General features: G+C 50.2%; 1 protein-coding gene across 2 annotated transcripts in view; it reads left to right on the top strand.

Moving 5' to 3' along the window:
• The window catches only part of LOXL4 (lysyl oxidase like 4), a 20,350-nt gene extending 3,505 nt beyond the window's left edge, over positions 1–16,845 (top strand). The window contains exons 2-15 of one of the 2 annotated variants that reach the window (XM_025042253.1): positions 968–1,282; positions 1,900–2,078; positions 2,939–3,144; positions 4,545–4,583; positions 4,732–4,951; positions 5,817–6,003; positions 6,181–6,335; positions 7,112–7,279; positions 8,332–8,494; positions 10,732–10,975; positions 12,097–12,212; positions 12,893–13,029; positions 13,453–13,564; positions 15,593–16,845. In XM_025042253.1, the coding sequence (XP_024898021.1) occupies positions 1,000–1,282; positions 1,900–2,078; positions 2,939–3,144; positions 4,545–4,583; positions 4,732–4,951; positions 5,817–6,003; positions 6,181–6,335; positions 7,112–7,279; positions 8,332–8,494; positions 10,732–10,975; positions 12,097–12,212; positions 12,893–13,029; positions 13,453–13,564; positions 15,593–15,663 (2,280 nt within the window). In that variant the 5' untranslated portion in view covers positions 968–999 and the 3' untranslated portion in view covers positions 15,664–16,845. The remainder of the gene's footprint in view (positions 1–967; positions 1,283–1,899; positions 2,079–2,938; positions 3,145–4,544; positions 4,584–4,731; positions 4,952–5,816; positions 6,004–6,180; positions 6,336–7,111; positions 7,280–8,331; positions 8,495–10,731; positions 10,976–12,096; positions 12,213–12,892; positions 13,030–13,452; positions 13,565–15,592) is intronic. The other variant, XM_015600033.2, reaches the window with a different exon arrangement.
• The last annotated feature ends 299 nt before the right edge of the window (positions 16,846–17,144 follow it).

The following is a 17,144-nucleotide window of genomic DNA, read 5'->3' on the forward strand; positions in this document are numbered from 1 at the left end:
CTCTTCCCTCCTTTCTCCATTCTGGTTCTCTTACCTGGTATGCCCCTTTTCCCACCCAGGAGTACTCTTATTCATCCAACAAGGCCCAGGTTAAATGTCCCTTCTCTGAAAGCCTTCCCCGATTCCTCTTCTCTGAGCTCCATGAAAGCAAGGAGTAGTGTGTGATGTCTTCACTTCTTTGTCCCACCACCTGGCCTAATAATTGGCCTGATGCAAGTATCCCAAAAATGTTTGTTAAATCAATGTATGAATCATGCACCTAGATGGACCTAGAGCTAAGGCTTGAGGATATCATAGACTATGTGAGCTGGAGGAGAGATGAGACAATATTTGGTTCATCCTCCTCACTTTAGAAATAAGGAATTAAGCCTAGAGAGTTTCAGAGACTTGCTAAAGCCACACCACGAATAAGTGGTAAAGGTCTAGGCCTCCTTCAAATGACTGTTTCCACTCAGCCTTCCATGTGCCTTCTATGGTGAGGGTGGCTGGGATGCTGGGAACATCGAAAGGTAGGTGAGGACAGATATTCTGAGCAGGTGGGGTAGATATTCTGAGCCCCAGGGGGGCTCCCCCATGACTCACAGGGTAGGCTACCTCTTCTATCTACATATAAGACTGTATCAAGAATAGCTATTGAACACTTACCCTGTGGTAGGCTTGTACTACACATTTTACATACAGTACTTTATTTAACAGTCACAACAACACTGTAAGACAGGAATTATTACCTCCCACTTTGCAGGTGAGGAGACTGATACTCGCTAAGGTTAAATTTAAACTTCCTCAAGGTCACATGGCCAATGAATGGTGAGTTTGAATAAAACTGAATAATCTCAGAACCCAGGCTCAATCAGTGCCGCTGAACACACACGTGGAAGGGCCCTTCCATGCTTTTCCTCTGTCAGCAGAAGAGGCCTGAGGTCGGGGGTAGAGGTGGTGATCACTGTCACGTTTACTTATTCTCCAGGTGCCTTGGCCTCAGCTGCCCTTGAAGTCACCATGATGTGGTTCCCACCAGCCACCCTCTCCCTGCTCCTGCTACTCCTGCTGCTGGGCCAAGCCCCTCCCAGCAGGCCACAGTCACTGGGCAGCACAAAACTGCGGCTGGTAGGCCCAGGAAGCAGGCCCGAAGAGGGCCGCCTGGAAGTGTTGTACCAAGGCCAGTGGGGCACCGTGTGTGATGACAGCTTTGCACTCCAGGAGGCCACAGTAGTCTGCCGCCAGCTAGGCTTCGAGGCAGCCCTGACCTGGGCCCACAGTGCCAAGTATGGCCCAGGGGAGGGTGAGTGACTGGTACTGCCCAGCAGGATGACAAGGAAATGGTAGAGGCTTCTCTCAGGGGCCGAGCGCACCAGGGCTTCAACAGAACACATCAGACTCCTTCCTGTCCTTTAAGACCCAGCTTAAATGACCTCCTCCATGAGGCATTACCCGAGTGCCCCAGCTGCAGATGACCCCCGCTCTGACCCTCCCATTTGCACTTGTAATGAGGCCACCACCATTACCACTATCACTCAGCTCTAACTTCCTTGAGCACATGGTGGGTATTTAGCAAATGTTGCTGAACGAACAAATGGATGGATGAATGCGTGAACAGGTTGGACTAATTCCTAAGCCTACCTGGCTTTTCCCAAAAACAGATTCTACAGGACCTGATGACAAGAGGAGGCAGTAGGCAGGGTTGTACAAGACACCAAGATCCAAGGAGAACCAACTCCTCTCCCCTCTCCACTCCCACCACCTCACACTTTCTATGCAGGGTTTAAGAGGAAAGTCGATAACTGTAGGGTCCTACCCATGAGGCAGAGCCCATGACCTGCCTTTCTGTATCCACACATGTGTGAGTGTGTGTGTATGACACATGTGGGACCTGAGCATCAGCCGTCCTCTCCCATGCAGGACCCATCTGGCTGGACAATGTGCGCTGTGTGGGCACAGAAAGCTCCCTGGACCAGTGCGGGTCTAATGGCTGGGGTGTCAGTGACTGCAGCCACTCAGAGGATGTCGGCGTGGTGTGCCATCCCCAGCGCCAGCGTGGCTATCTTTCTGAGAGGGTCTCCAATGCCCTTGGGCCCCAGGTGAGGAGGCTTTTCAGGCCTTGGCTTGAGCCAAGTATTTGGTCAGGGGACAGAGAGCCTCCTGGGTGATGAATCTGGAGGAGAGAGGGGAAAGGGAACAGAGCATGGGCTAAGAAGCATCCCTGGGCCCTGATTCCTGTTGATGGCCTACAACAGGTACCTGAACAGAGGGCCCCAGCGTGAGGCTGGGCCTGCTAAGAATCACTGAAGTTGCTCTCTGTAAGGGAGACAGTAGAGGGGGAAGGGGCTGCCTCACCCACAAGGCCCAGCCACAATTGCTGCCTCTTCCCGGCACAAACAACCCCAAGCTAAAAACAGCCCAAGCCAAACAACAGGAGCAGGCAGGGCAGGTCCTGGCTCCCACCGTCCACTGCCAGACACCCTCAGCCTGAGGAGAGCTGGCCCTGGCCCACCAAGCACTGTAGGCTTGGATGGTCTAAGTCACCTCAGGGGTAAAGTGGGGGTTTCATGGGCCAAAGGATCGTATTGGTGGTCTTAGCAGTTGTCCTCATCCTCAGCTCTCCCTAGGGTGGCAGGAGGAAGGCCCCTTGTGCCTAGTGGAAGCCTCCCAAATTCCAAGGGCTCCCATCCTGACCCCAGGGAAGGCAGATCTGCCTGGCTCTCTCTGGAGTTGAGGAAAGGACCCTAAACAAACCAAAGTTCTGCCTTGTCCTCACCCTGTGGCCTTGGGACGAATATTTCCCCTGTCTGGGCCTCAGTTACCAGCCCATCCAATCGGGAGGCCGTGGCGGGGAGGTCATCTCTAATCACTATGAGCCCCAATTCTACCATGAGAGAACCCGCAGTGGGCTTGGCAGGGGCAAGAATCCCAGGGCCCATGGTGACCGTGCACCTTGCAGGGCCGGCAGCTGGAGGAGGTGCGGCTCAAGCCCATCCTTGCCAGTGCCAAGCGGCAGAGCCCGGTGACTGAGGGAGCTGTGGAAGTGAGGTACGAGGGTCACTGGCGGCAGGTGTGTGACCAGGGCTGGACCAGGAACAACAGCAGGGTGGTGTGCGGAATGCTGGGCTTCCCCAGCGAGGCGCCCGTCGACAACCACTACTACAGGTAGGAGGATGGCTGGGTAGAAGGTGCCAAGAAGGCAGGGTTGAGGGGCACTGGCTATGTGCGCATGTGTGAGTGTGTGTGACACGTATGGGACCTTGCAGAGGTCAGTGAGCTTGGAAGGGGTAGGTGTCTATGGCAGGACATTCAGTGGGGATTGGGATTGGGAGGAAAACAGGCCCAAATGAGGAATGTGCCTGGATTTCCTGGGTTCTGGAACCCTCAGAATAATTAAGAGGAGAGTGAATATGAACTTTGAGACCTTGGGAGATGCCTAGAAATGGTCAGAAAATAAATATTGTACTTGCCAATCGATAAAAAGAATTGATTATAATATACAATACTCCCTAAATGAAAACAATTGAACGTAAAATTGTGTTCCTGATTTAAAAAGTAGACTTTCCTGAAGATAACTTACAATGCTGCCCATAAGGATTAGACAACTCGAGTTCTGGTCTCAGCTCTGCCACTAACTAGCTGTGGGGCCTCAGCAGGGCATCTGAGCCTCAATTATCCAGTCCGCAGGGAATTATCTCAACTTTGCCCCAGAGAATTTCCTCAACTCTCATCCAAGCCAGGCCTTGACTGGGTTATGTGTGAGCGAGGTATGGGGTGGGGTGGCATTTGGGAGAGGAGACATAAAATAGTCTGTCAGAAATGTGACAGAATAGTCACGAGATTGCATTAGCCTGTGAATAATGGCCAGTCACAGCTCTACCAGTTCTGTCAGTGGAGACTATGTTCTCATCAAGGGAAAAATCTCCCATAGTACATCTGCGTTGTCTACCCTCTCTGACCCCAATCAGTTTTAGTCACTCTGTCCTGTGTCTCTGATTTAGATAACCCTGGTCCTAAAGACCAGACACATAGCTCCATCTTTGGAGATGACTGGGATGGGGGCTCCTGACTCCCCACTGCCTGGTAATTGCACACCTGGGCCTGGCCAACACCTACCACCCATTAGGAGGGAAACCCTGATTATAGCCTATGGGCGGGCAGCCCCCACCAGCAAGGCCTTCAACTGCCACCTGTTCCCAGAGGACCTCTCTCCTGCGTCCCTTCTCTTGGGATCCTCCCTAAAGTGCCCCTTCTTCTGGACTGTGGAGAGGGTGAGTTGGGAGCTGCCTGCCCCAAAGGCAGCCCAGTACAACAGAGACCTGACTTGGGGATTATTCAAGGGGGCTTCCCAGGCCCTGCTTTCATTCCCTATAAAACAGGAAGGAAATCTGTGAGGTGGCCATCCTTTCGGGGCTGCTGTGATGCTCAGCACTGAAATAAGATCTATGAACAGAGTTTACAAACTGTGAAGTCTGGCACAAACTCAAGGACAACTGTGACGAGCCAGGGTAACAGGATAGGGTTTCTGCATGTACTCCACTCCCCACCTGTTTTCTCTTACCCAGGAAAGTCTGGGATTTGAAGATGAAGGATGCCAAGTCTAGGTGAGGAGTATACCCTTGGGGAAGGATGTAAAGGGGTGTGGCATAAAGGGCCTCCCTGCCCCACTCTCCCCTCCCCAATGCCTTGGCCTCCCTGAGTCCTGAGCTTCCCTCAACCCCTCCCCCACCCACAATGTCCCTTGTCTTCTAGGCTGAAGAGCTTGACCCAGAAGAATTCCTTCTGGATCCATCGGGTCAACTGCCTGGGGAAGGAGCCCCACATTGCCAACTGCCAGGTGCAGGTGGCGCCAGCACGGGGCAAGCGGCAGCCAGCCTGCCCAGGTGGCATGCACACTGTGGTCAGCTGTGTGGCAGGGCCCCGTTTCCGCCCTCCAAAGGCAAAGCCTGGGCGCAAGGAGTCCCGGGCAGAGGTGGGTCCTCTGGGCCTGCACCCAGGCAGGAAGGCACAGGCCCCTCTTAGCAGGACCCAGTCTTTTGGGGAAGGATGGGTGGGGAGGAGCTCTAGGACAGGCAGGAGAGGAGGGACAGCAGCCCATCAAGGAGGCATAAGTGCAACTGGGAGGAGGAGAGTGAAGCACAGAATGGTAGAATCTTGGAATTTATTTAAAAAGGACTGGTAACCCATCTACCACAAATGGAAAGCTGACATCACCTGCCATGAATAGAAGGTAACCATAAAAACAGTAATTACACTGTAGCTACATCCCATGTTGAACCTGAGCCTGGCCCTTTGTTATAAAAAGCAATGAGCAAGCGCTGGTGAGGTGTTACAGACAGGGCAGCACCTGATGAGATGGTCTCCTCCATGAAATAGGAAGGAGTGGGGGAAGAGTTAAAATGGATATAGCTTCCCCACTATGTAAGTGAGTTTAATTAACGCCATGTCCCTACATGTCTTTAAAATCATTTCACAGATCCCTTTGGGAAGTGTTGATCTAGTTCAACGCCACAAGACAAAGAAGCAGAGGCTGGGCAAGAGGAACTGTCTAGGGACTAGGTGGCAGGGTTTTGAAGCCCAGGGACCCCACTCCTAAGGCTCTTTTGTTAGAACTGGAATTTGTCCTTACTATCATTATTGCGGTGGCTCTTCGTCACTGAAGAAAAGGAGGTTGAGAAAAAGAGCTTATTTGAGGTAATAGCTTCAGGCAGTCAGAGGAGGGACTGGAACTCCTATAGGTGGCTCTGGCCAGCCTGAAGGGGCCCCGCCAGGGCTCCCACGGTGGGTCAACCCCTGACCCTACTCCTCGGCCCTCCCTGAAGCTGTTTTTCTCCCAGCAGGAGCCAAGGGTGCGCCTCCGCTCTGGGGCCCAGGCGGGCGAGGGCCGGGTGGAAGTACTCATGAATCGCCAGTGGGGTACGGTTTGTGACCACGGGTGGAACCTCATCTCTGCCAGCATTGTGTGTCGTCAGCTTGGCTTTGGCTCTGCTCGGGAGGCCCTGTTTGGGGCCCAGCTGGGCCAAGGTGAGTGAGGAGGCCTGGAGCGGGGTGGGTGGGCCTGAATGTGCCACTGGTCTATCCCTTGGTGGCCCAGGTAGTTCCAGGGTCCAGGACAGCTCTCCCCCTCTGTGGTGGGGGAGCCACAGCTGGTTGGCTACGGACATGGAGCCTCACATGGCATTTCCCTCCCTCCCTCTGTAGGGCTGGGGCCCATACACCTGAGTGAGGTGCGCTGCAAGGGATATGAGCGGACCCTCAGTGAATGCCCCTCCCTGGAAGGGTCCCAGAATGGTTGTCAACATGAAAATGATGCTGCCGTCAGGTGTCATGTCCCAAATACGGGCTTCCAGAATCAGGTGAGCTCAGTCTAGGCATCGCCTCAGGCTTGAGGACTGGGGAAGCCCGGAGATAGCCCCAGGACACCGCACGGAGCCAGTGGGGAGGAGTTCACAAGAGGCAGCTAGTGCTTCTGCATTGGGCCTCAGTCGGCCTTCCCTTGTGGCAGCCTGGAAAGCCCTCTCCTCTCTGAGTCTCCCCTAGCCTGGCCCACATCCCCTCAGCGCAGCGAGACCCTTCAGGTGGATGTGCTCTCCCATCATACCCTCTCAGAATCCCTGTAAAGCTGAGAAAGAAGGTGCCTAGGGCAGAGGGCCAATGGGCTGTCAGCTGGGAGTGGCACTGGAGAGGCTGCTGGGATGGCGAGAACCCAAGTGTCAGGCCAATGTGTACGGCGGGCAAGTCTCTCACGTCTCTGATCTTGGTTCTCTCTTCTGTAAAATGGGGTTAAGTGTCTCACGTGGTCACTGTGAATGGGACGATAGAGATGAAGTCCTTTGCAATTGGTAAATTGTCATTAATGGTAGGATTTCAAGTAGGAGAGGGGCAAGTACTGGAGTAGGAGCCATAGGACCAGGCACTTGGAGTCAGATTTCTCGAGTGGGCAGGGACATTAAGGACTATCTAGTAATGATTTTTGCTTCAATACCTGGAAGAAATGTCCTCATGTTACAGAGGAGACAAACCCAGAGAAGGGGTGTGTGGTGTCCAGGACCACACAGTGAGCTGGCCGGGAGGTCCTGAGCTCTCCCCTCCTAAGGCCGCCCTGATCCTCACACACCTCTGACCATTGCAGGTGCGCTTGGCTGGCGGGCGCAGCCCCGAGGAGGGTGTGGTGGAGGTGCAGGTGGAGGTGAACGGGGTCCGACGCTGGGGGGCTGTGTGCAGTGACCACTGGGGACTCACTGAAGCCATGGTGGCCTGCCGACAGCTTGGCCTGGGTTTTGCCAGCCATGCCATTAAGGTAGGTTCATTTTGCTCCCAAACTTCCTGTGCTAAAGCTGCTAACCCTTCATTCATTCATTCATTCACTCATTCAACAATTACTCTGGGCCAATATAATGCTGGGTGCTGGGGATACTGGGATGAAGAAGACACAGTTCCTGCCTCACGTAGCAGTCAGCTAAGGGAGGGAAGCAGTCATTAATAAAACGTTCACACAACAGGCACATGGTTGTGTCCACAGGAAAGATGAACAGAAGTTAGGCAGATGAGGAGGGGAGGGATAAACAGCCCGTGCAAAGACCTGTGGCCAGAGGAAGCTCGACTCAGTAAAGGCAGTCAGGGACTAGGCCTGGAGTGTTAGGAAGTGTGAGGGTGGAGAAGGAGGCAGGACCAAGACCATTTGAGGCCTGCAGTGCAGATTTTGAAAAGATTTCTGCCTCGCTATTTGACAAACAGGGTGTAGACTAACATGAATACAGGAAAATACACTCAAGAAACAACCCTGTCGCAGTAGCCCAGATGAGAAATGATGCTGGCTGGGACCAAGCTAGTGGCAGTCCTGGGAAAAATAAGTGGATAGAGTCAAAAGATACCAAGAAAACAAAGTCAAGAGGATTTGGGAATGGCTGCGGTAGACAAACCTCTTCACTAACTACACCCTCACTGGCCTGCCAGACAATGCCAGGCACACCTTACCTGGAGAACTGGGCCCAACCCTGAGCACAACCTACCATCAGGGGCTGGGAGATGGGACAGGCTGCCTGGGTGGGCAGGAAGGGAACAGGACCATCCTCTTCAAATAGCTGAGGGCTGTCATGTTGGAGAGGGATAGGAACAGGGCCAGTTGTGGAAGCCAAGGCAGTGGATTTTTGCCTCAATACACACAAAAAATGTCCACTATTGGAGGGGTCCAAAGTGTCACGGACTGTTCCATCACTAAATATTTTCAGGCTGAAGCTGGGCACAGCATGGTGGGGGCAGTTGGATGGGGTCTGAGCCTCGGATGGGAGTCAGTGATGATTCCAAAGGCATCTCTCTGCCCTGACTGGGTGGTGCTGGCTGTTTTCTCAGGATACCTGGTACTGGCAGGGGACGCCAGGGGCTGGAGAAGTGGTGATGAGCGGCGTGCGCTGCTCAGGCACTGAGCTAGCTCTGCAGCAGTGTCAAAGGCATGGGCCGGTGCACTGCTCCCATGGCACGGGACGCTTTTCAGCTGGAGTCTCTTGCACAGACAGTGAGTAACAAGGAAGGCCCACAGGGCCGTGGGATATGCAGGCCTGGGCTCCCCCATAAGCAAGCCTATACCTCCCTCCCACGGGAAGGGCCCCAAGTGTTGGTCCCAGCTCAAGGCCAGCAGGGTAGGGGAGTGGAAGGAGGGCTGGACTTGGAGCACTAATTCTGCCATTTACCAGTTGTGTGTGGCCAAGTGACAGCTGCGTGGGGATACAAACTCTGCTCTGCCCATTTCATGGAGTTATTGTGAGAATTAAAACAGAGAATATGTGAAATATAAGAATATACAATGTTTTTCAATTTTCATGTCATGACCTATAGTTAAAAAATAAACAGAATAGAAAATAATAGAATGTGTACCATTTAGTAAGGGTATTTTTTTTCTTGGAATTATGTATGTGTGTATTAAGTCACAACATAAAATATATTTCTTACTGTAGTTTGTAGTAAGAAAAAAGTCTGAAAACTGCAATATAAGAAGGTATATAAATGTGAGGACACACGAGCCTAAAGCTCCCTGTGTGCTCTCCTTCTGAGCTGTGGAATATGCACAAAGGGCTTTAGGCCAACGCCATTTTCAGGCATCGGTCTACCCCACACACTCAGATTCCTGGGGCAGCAGCACCTCTCTCTGAAACCTGCCAATCAGGTCCATTCCAGGGTAACTACGTATATCCAGTCCAAAGATGCAGGCTGGCACCAACCCAAGTGGCTCCTCAATCTTCTTCCCAACCAAGCTCCAATGCCAAGACGTCCTTAACCTTTGTCAGTAAGCTTTAGGGCTTTCTCCGTCCAGTGCACTTTGGAAGAACACTGGACTTTACAGCTCACCTTTCCCCGCAGGGTGATGGGGCACGGGAGTGGGCCTTCGCCTGGAGTGGCCGATCTGTTCCTGAACGCATTTGATGCTTCACAATGGCTTAGCACAGCTGACCTGCTGCCTCTGTTGCCATTCCTATTTGTCTTCTATGATTTTTCTCATTTCTTTCTTTTCTTTACTCTCTCTCAGTCTCCTCTATGAAAGCTCTCCTTCTTTCCCTCAGGAACTCTAGGGTTTGTCAGTGGGTACACCCTGGTTCTCTCCAAAATATACCACAAGAATGTCAAGCGCATTTTTGTGATGGTACAGGCACCATATAGCAAACCAGCCATACCCCCACTCCCACCCTCAATCCCCATCCACTGAAGTAAACCACAGTTCCCACCTCACCATAGTCAGCGCTGCGGCTCACCCATATGATGCCTCTGACAAAAATCTGAACTGTAACCGTTTCTGCATAGATAAGTATTGAGAATAGGCAACTTTTCTCTCTTGATGTTACATGGCAACAGCCGTGGATCTCCACATTTCTGTACTGACATACATGAGGGAGAGCAATGGTAGAGGGGGCGTGTGGCCTCTGGGGAGGGTAAGAGCCCATGACAGGAAGGGAACGGGAGAAGCGCTGAGCAGTTTATCAAAGACACATGCTCTAGCATGTTGGATTTTTATGCATAGAGAAGCACTAGAAATGGCCATGATGCCTCAGAGGGGAATGCACAGGATGCCCTGGTAGGAATACCCACTATAGCAATCAGATTAGAAAGGGAACCTTGGAGAAAGCACAGTCCTAGAAACTGCAGCAGAATGGACTAGAATGGCTGAGCTAAGGAGCTGGCTTGGAGATTAACTCTCCTAACCACGCCTTCCAACTCATCCCCTCCCCACCCTTTTCACTGAAAGAACTGAAGCCCAGAGGAAGAGACTAAGCTAAGGTCACCAAGTTAGATACCAGTAGCGCTTACTGAAGTTGTAAGAGCTAAGCTACACAAAGGCACTTACAGGCTGAGAAGCATTTTACAAAAGAAATATAAGCTTACATCAATTGCATGCTTACCATGGGCCAATGATCTAAACACGTTACAGGTATTATCACATTAATATTATTATTGTTATCCCCATCTTACATTTGAGGAAAATGAGAGACAAAAAGGTTAAGCAAGTCACAGAGCTAGTTAATGGTATAGCCAGAAATGAAGCCAAGACACGAACCCAGGCAGCCCAGCACCAAAGCCAGCACGCTTAACTGTGACACCAGCCACTTCCCAGGTTAAGGCAATGAAAGATCATTCCTTTGTTACTAGATCTCACATCTCCTGACTCCCAAACTACCCTACTCTTCTGGGGTCCCCCATGCCAGAAAGCAAACACAGTTGCCTTCCTACCTCTGTATCCCCACCGTGCTTTCTGTGGCCCAGGTGCTCCAGACCTCGTGATGAATGCCCAACTAGTGCAGGAGACGGCCTACTTGGAGGACCGCCCGCTCAGCCAGCTCTACTGTGCCCACGAAGAGAACTGCCTCTCTCAGTCTGCTGACCACATGGACTGGCCCTACGGACATCGGCGCCTGTTGCGCTTCTCCTCACAGATCTACAACCTGGGCCGGGCTGACTTCCGTCCCAAGACAGGACGCCACAGCTGGATTTGGCACCAGTGCCACAGGTTAGTACCTGCCCATGCCATGGCTCTAGGGACAAAAAGCGGGTTCCAGGGGGCAAACCAGTCTGGTTTTTCCCTGGCCTTAGGCACTTTCCTGGGAGGGGTGTGCACTCTAGATAAGAGCCTTCCTTCCTAGATGCCTTACTAGCCTTGCTTCCAGGAGGCAATAGAGAATCCCAGTAACATCGGCCTGCCCTCTCCATGCTCTATCACCGGTCCTGGATGTAGCCATGTCGATGGTGTTCATGGGGTCCATTTTCCCCAGGAATGTCCAACAGCAATTACTGCTGGTAGAGCTGGTCTCTGTTAGAATATCAGACAATTTTTCTATGTTAGAGCTTAGGTCTTTTCTTTAAAAGCCAGGTAAAGTGGGGACTCCTAGAAACCTGGAGACCCAAAATAGACATCTCATCCAGGATGCTGGCTCTGCAGGAACAGCTTGCTGGTTTCTGCAGCAGCAAAGCAAGGTCCCCAAAGAAGAGCATGAATACTGGTACTCAGAAGAGATAATGAGCATTCTTTCCTATCAGGAGTCTCCAGCCCAGACAGGAGAGACAAAGCCTGTGACAAAGGCAGAATGGAAAGTGTTTTTCTCTTCAGGACACAGTCAAGGGTGGGGAAAGCTGAGAGGACTGGGCAAGGACTCTGGGACTTGGCCTTGCTGAGATAATAAGCACCTTGCCCTCTAGCACGAACAGAGTTGTCATTAGAACTGGATTGAAAACAATGGTAGCAATTTGGTCCCAGGCGGAGAGGGAGCAGAGTAAGCATCCTCCTCAAAAGCCAACTCCTAGGCTGGTTCCTATAAGCACCCCTTCCTTCTACCTCTAGATCAGGCCTTGAAGCCAGGTGCCAGCCTTCTGTAGAGCTTTCATCTCTCCTCACCTGAGTTGACACCTTAGGTAATAGGGACAGCTGTGCCTTGCTGTCAGGCAGGAGAGCCAGGAAAGTAGGCCATGGGTCACACTAATCTAGGGTTTAGAAAGGAGAAGGGCACTGCCCTGCTATTATAACGTTGTTCTCTGGGTAATGATGGGGCCCAGGGCCTCAGTCTTCCCTGCCAACTCCTCCAGAGAGGACCCTCTCCTGTTGCTGCCACACTGACAGCTCTGACCCTTCTGCAGGCACTACCACAGCATTGAGGTCTTCACCCACTATGACCTACTCACTCTCAATGGCTCCAAGGTGGCTGAGGGACACAAGGCCAGCTTCTGTCTAGAGGACACAAACTGCCCCACAGGTATGTGGTTTCCTGTCAGCATACCTTCTTTGTGTTATATTCTGTACCCACTTTGGGGTAAGATTCCCCTCTGCTCTCTTCAGTAGCCCCAGGTACCTAGAGACTCTGGCTTGGCAACTGTCAACTCTCAAGGCAATTCAAAAAGATCAATTTCTTACCTTCTGAAATTTTAGGTGGAAGATCTCTACTTCCTCTGCATTCCCAACCATTTTGCAACCAGTTTTAAGATGCTTAACACTTCCTATTTTGGGATAATAGTTGCAGATCTATCTCATCTCTGCTAAGTTCTTTGAGGGATCATCTGATTCCTATTTACATGCCCATAGTTCCTACCCCTTAGGAATGGTAAACGCTGGCTATTCAGAGTGTCCGATGGATGGACAAATGTATTAGCACAGTAGCTGGAATCTTCCAAGTACATTTCCTAAGCCAACAAAGATTTCCACTAGAGCACCCACAGGAATAGTCTCTCATCAGAGGAGGGTTTGTCACAGTGTTGGATTCATGGTTAGTAGGAATTCTGACTCTGATATTCAGACAAGTTATTTAAATGAACACTGGGTCTCTAATCTGATTGGTAAGGCTGATGTGAGGTAAAAAGATAAAGTACGTGGAAGACCTAGCAGGGTGCTTGGTCCTGAGTACCTATCCATCACCTCAAGTAATACCCTTCCTTACAGGACTGCAGCGGCGCTATGCATGTGCCAACTTTGGGGAACAGGGAGTGACCGTTGGCTGCTGGGACACCTACCGACATGACATTGATTGCCAGTGGGTGGATATCACAGATGTGGGCCCTGGGGATTATATCTTTCAGGTAAGGGGGCTGGTGGGGATTCCCCGCAGGGACTCCATTTCCTCCAGATGTTCCAAAAGCTTCACTGGGGTCAAATGAAGGAAGAGTATCATAAACAGGGTCTCCAACCAGGTCGGGCACTTGAAGGAGCTAGGTATGCTAAGGGGGAAAAAACACTGAGTCAGGATCCGAAGGACCTGAGTTTCAGTCCTGATTCCATGGACAATGAGCAAGTCATAGTTTTTCAGTTGTGACTTCTTAGTCCCCATCTATAAAACAGGGACATTAATGCCTACCTCCTGGGGTAACTAAGGATTAGTGAAACAAGGAATATAGAAACATGCTTTGTAGGACTACATGAGAAAAAAAGGATTATTACAGTCACTATCAACTCACTCAGAAGCCAAATCACCGGTTTTCAGTTGTCCCTTCCTCTCACTCTAGGTGGTTGTAAATCCCAAATACGAAGTGGCAGAGTCAGATTTCTCCAACAACATGATGCAGTGCCGCTGCAAGTATGACGGGCACCGGGTCTGGCTGCACAACTGCCACACAGGTAACTGCAAGCCACTGTGGGACCCACAGCTCAGGGGTGCTGGAAGGTTCTAAATGTACCCACGTGTGTGACCTCAAGGTGTGTTTAAAAGGCTAGGCATGGAACAGTTGAATTTCTTTTGACATCTTCACAGGAAGATTTCTAGAACTGATCAGACCATCAAGCTTCATCCAATCGCTATTTCTACATCCCTTTGTCCTTCAGACTGTTTGGATTATAAACTGTTTCCCATCTGTCCTACTCTGTTACTTCAAGCCATGTCAGAATTTCCCCTTACCCGTTCCCGTTTTTTCTCCTCCCTTACATATGGTCACAGAACCTCTGCAACAAGTTACACAGCAAGTGGCAGAGCTGGTATGCGGCCTGGGTCTGAGTTAGGGTCCTGTGAAGGGCCTCCATCCTTGACTCACAGGGAAAAAGTAGAAGCCCCCGCAGATCTGTGCTGGTATCTTCAGCTGTGATCACTGCTTGCAAGGAGACCATGGAAAACAGGGCTCAGGGCACTTGCAGGACTGGCAGTATCAGGTGATCCAGTGGGGGCATAGTAAGGAGGTGGTTGCTTTAGCTCCTATAAGGAAAAGTAGCAATTCCTCAATCTTCAAGTTCAAAAACGCTTGTATTTGCTATGGGCTGTGTATTCATATCCACACTTGCATATGTGGGGTAGGGCAGCCTTGTCCATTCAGGCAACAAACATTTATTAAGACCTACTTCTGTGCTGAACACTGGGCCAGGCACTACGATGTAAATAGGAGTAAGATGCTGAGTTCAGTATCAAGTAGTGTAAACAGATATGCAAATGGATAACCCCAATACTACCGAGTATCCCAAACAGGTATGAACTAAATATTGAGAAAGCAGGAAGTAATATGAGCTGGTTTTCAAAGGAGAGGGGCAGAAGTTAGAAAGAGAGAAGGAGAAAGAGCATAGGATTTGGCTTCAGAACTCATCACTAGGTTCCAGATCCAACTCCAACCTCTTTCTAGCTGTAAGATAGTGAAGAAATCCCAACCTCAGAAGTTTCCTCTATTGTACTTCAAACTCACTAAGGTTCTTTGCAGGGAGCATTAAAGCTGGTTCTTGCTAAAGGAACCTGTAGGCTTCTGGGAACCACTGACAAATTTCAAAGGGGGCAAAAAGATCAGATTGTTTCAAAAGATAACTCTAGCAACAGATGGAAAGACAACGAGAAGAGGAAGAAGAGACAGTCTAAGGTTTGAATATGTGTGAATGGATAGATTGTATGGCCATTAAATCAGAATATGAGAGGAACCAGGAATTGCAATCTGACACTGTGCATATGGAGACAGCAGATCCTCCATAATGCTAGCAGCAGATTGTAAGGGAGGGATCCAGGGCAGTGAGGAGGAAAGAAAAACAATGAAATTCTGACTCATCAGGGTCATTGCAGAAAAGAGCACACTTGGATAACAGTCTGAAGTTATTTAATGGACTATTTATAGAAGTGTAAGACTAAGGAAACAGGGGTGTTGAGACATCCAGGGATAAGCAAGGGTGGAAAACTATTTTCACCTTTAGGCTTGAAGGGGCAGAGAGTGTCCTGGAGCCGATGAAAGCTAAAGCTGTGGAGGAAGGAAAGCCTGGCCTGGAGTCATAATCAACCACTACTGCCAGAACAGGGGAAGAAATATCTCAACTTCTCTCCCCTTCTTCCCTCTGATCTCCTGCTGTTGCTTCCCACTGACCTAAATCAACCAGAAACCAGAGGATGAGAGCCAGGGTGAGGCAATCTCTAGGGGTCAATTCTCCAGGGCACAGAGAGAACAAAGGAGAGGCGGCAAAGGAGAGTAACAGCACAACCCTTTCCACTCAATAGCCTGTTCTTCCCGATGTCCCTCAAACTACACACCTGTCAAGAGTCTGTTTCTATAGAATGAATTGGGGTCTGGCCCGTGACTGACATGGTATAAAGGAATAGCTCGACAGAATGTCTGTTTGTGACATTGTCAAGGAAAGGATGAACCTGTGATAGGGTTGGCTACTTACCTGTTTTCCTTTGGCCCACAGGGGATTCATATCGAGCCAATGCAGAGCTCTCCCTGGAGCAGGAGCAGCGTCTCAGGAACAACCTCATCTGAAGCCATCACTGCACACTCCCAGCTGCTGCCCACACCAGATACCTCAGCTTATTGGAGCCATGCCCTTCACAGAACCCTAACTCAGAGAGAAGAGGGCCAGTGCCAAGGGGCACCAAGAACTGCTCAGGAAGCCTTTTGAGGGCAAGATCACCAAACCAGGATGGTACTGCTCCCTTTGGATGGCTCTGGGCCTGTCCCCTAAGGACCTTTGGTCTATGGACTATGACCGCCAGACTTTGTTCAGCTGAGTTCCCCTTCCATAAGGAGACCCAATCTTTCCTGGATTTTGCCCCAGAGTTCCTGGTTCAGGAGCAATCAGTTCCTTAGGGATGGACTATGGCCCAGTCCCCCATCTAAATGGTGCTTTGCAAATGTCTTGGAGTAGAAGACAGAGGACCAAAATACACAGGAGGTGGGAGTAGCCCTCTGCAAGGAGATCAAAGCAACACAAATGGCAGAGAAGTTTGTGAATTCATTCCCCTGCTTGATCTCTCATTTAGAACTCACCTGTCATATTCTCTAAGAGTCTGTTCTTTAGTGCCATTACCTTTATCCTACTGCACATATGGGTGTTTCTAATATGCCTGGAAGCTTAGGCTTCAGGCATCTCCTTATCTTCTGATGGGCCAACAGTTACTGACTGCTTGAGAAGGGGCAACATTTGCAGAAGTGGCCAGACAGGGCAGCAAGAGAAGGTCAAGCAAAAAGACTGCTGAGATAATATGGATAATATGGACCCTAGTCCCAGTCAGGGCCTCCACCAAGGAAAACCTATGTGCCATATCCAATCTCCCTCAAGATCACTGTGTATCTCAGGACTGGCTTAAATTTCAGATCTCAACCAAGTTTCTGAAGTGAACTTTGCATTGAATAAATTTTTGCAATGGAAAGAAAATTGGGTCAAATAAGCCACTCATCTCTGTAGGAAGAACAGGTCTGGTAGACTGGGTGGCCAGGCGACTATAGGGGAACATTTAATTAAGGACAAAACCTAGGAAAAGTCACCATCCCTACTTGACGTGGCTGTGATATGGTCTTGCTCAAGTAGTATAAAACCCCATGGTCTTCCTGGACATAATTCTTAATCTCTTCTCTACTTAGACAAACTTAAGAGATGATCCTTACAGATCTGACATTCTAATGCCAATAAAGGTTGCTCACTATGGACTGCTTTAAAGACAAGATCGGCTGTGATTCACTGCAGTTCCTAGTACACTAACTTTACCTCTTTTCACTCCCACTGAGCTGGTGACTAGGATGCACACTACTCACAACAGCCTCACTACATTTCTCTGCTATTAGCCTACCATCTGCTTCCCAATTCCCACCACAGGCTCAGTTCTGAAACATGAGTTGGAAAGGTTAAGGGATTAAAGATAGGAGACAAGGAGGTAAAGTTCAATGATTGTAAACTTTTATAACCAAGGCTGCAAAGCCAAAATGAATGTTAGCAAATGGGCCAGGTTTACAATAGTGTTTCC

The sequence above is a fragment of the Pteropus alecto genome, unplaced genomic scaffold, assembly GCF_000325575.1.
Source record: "Pteropus alecto unplaced genomic scaffold, ASM32557v1 scaffold88, whole genome shotgun sequence".
In the NCBI taxonomy this organism is placed as follows: domain Eukaryota; kingdom Metazoa; phylum Chordata; class Mammalia; order Chiroptera; family Pteropodidae; genus Pteropus; species Pteropus alecto.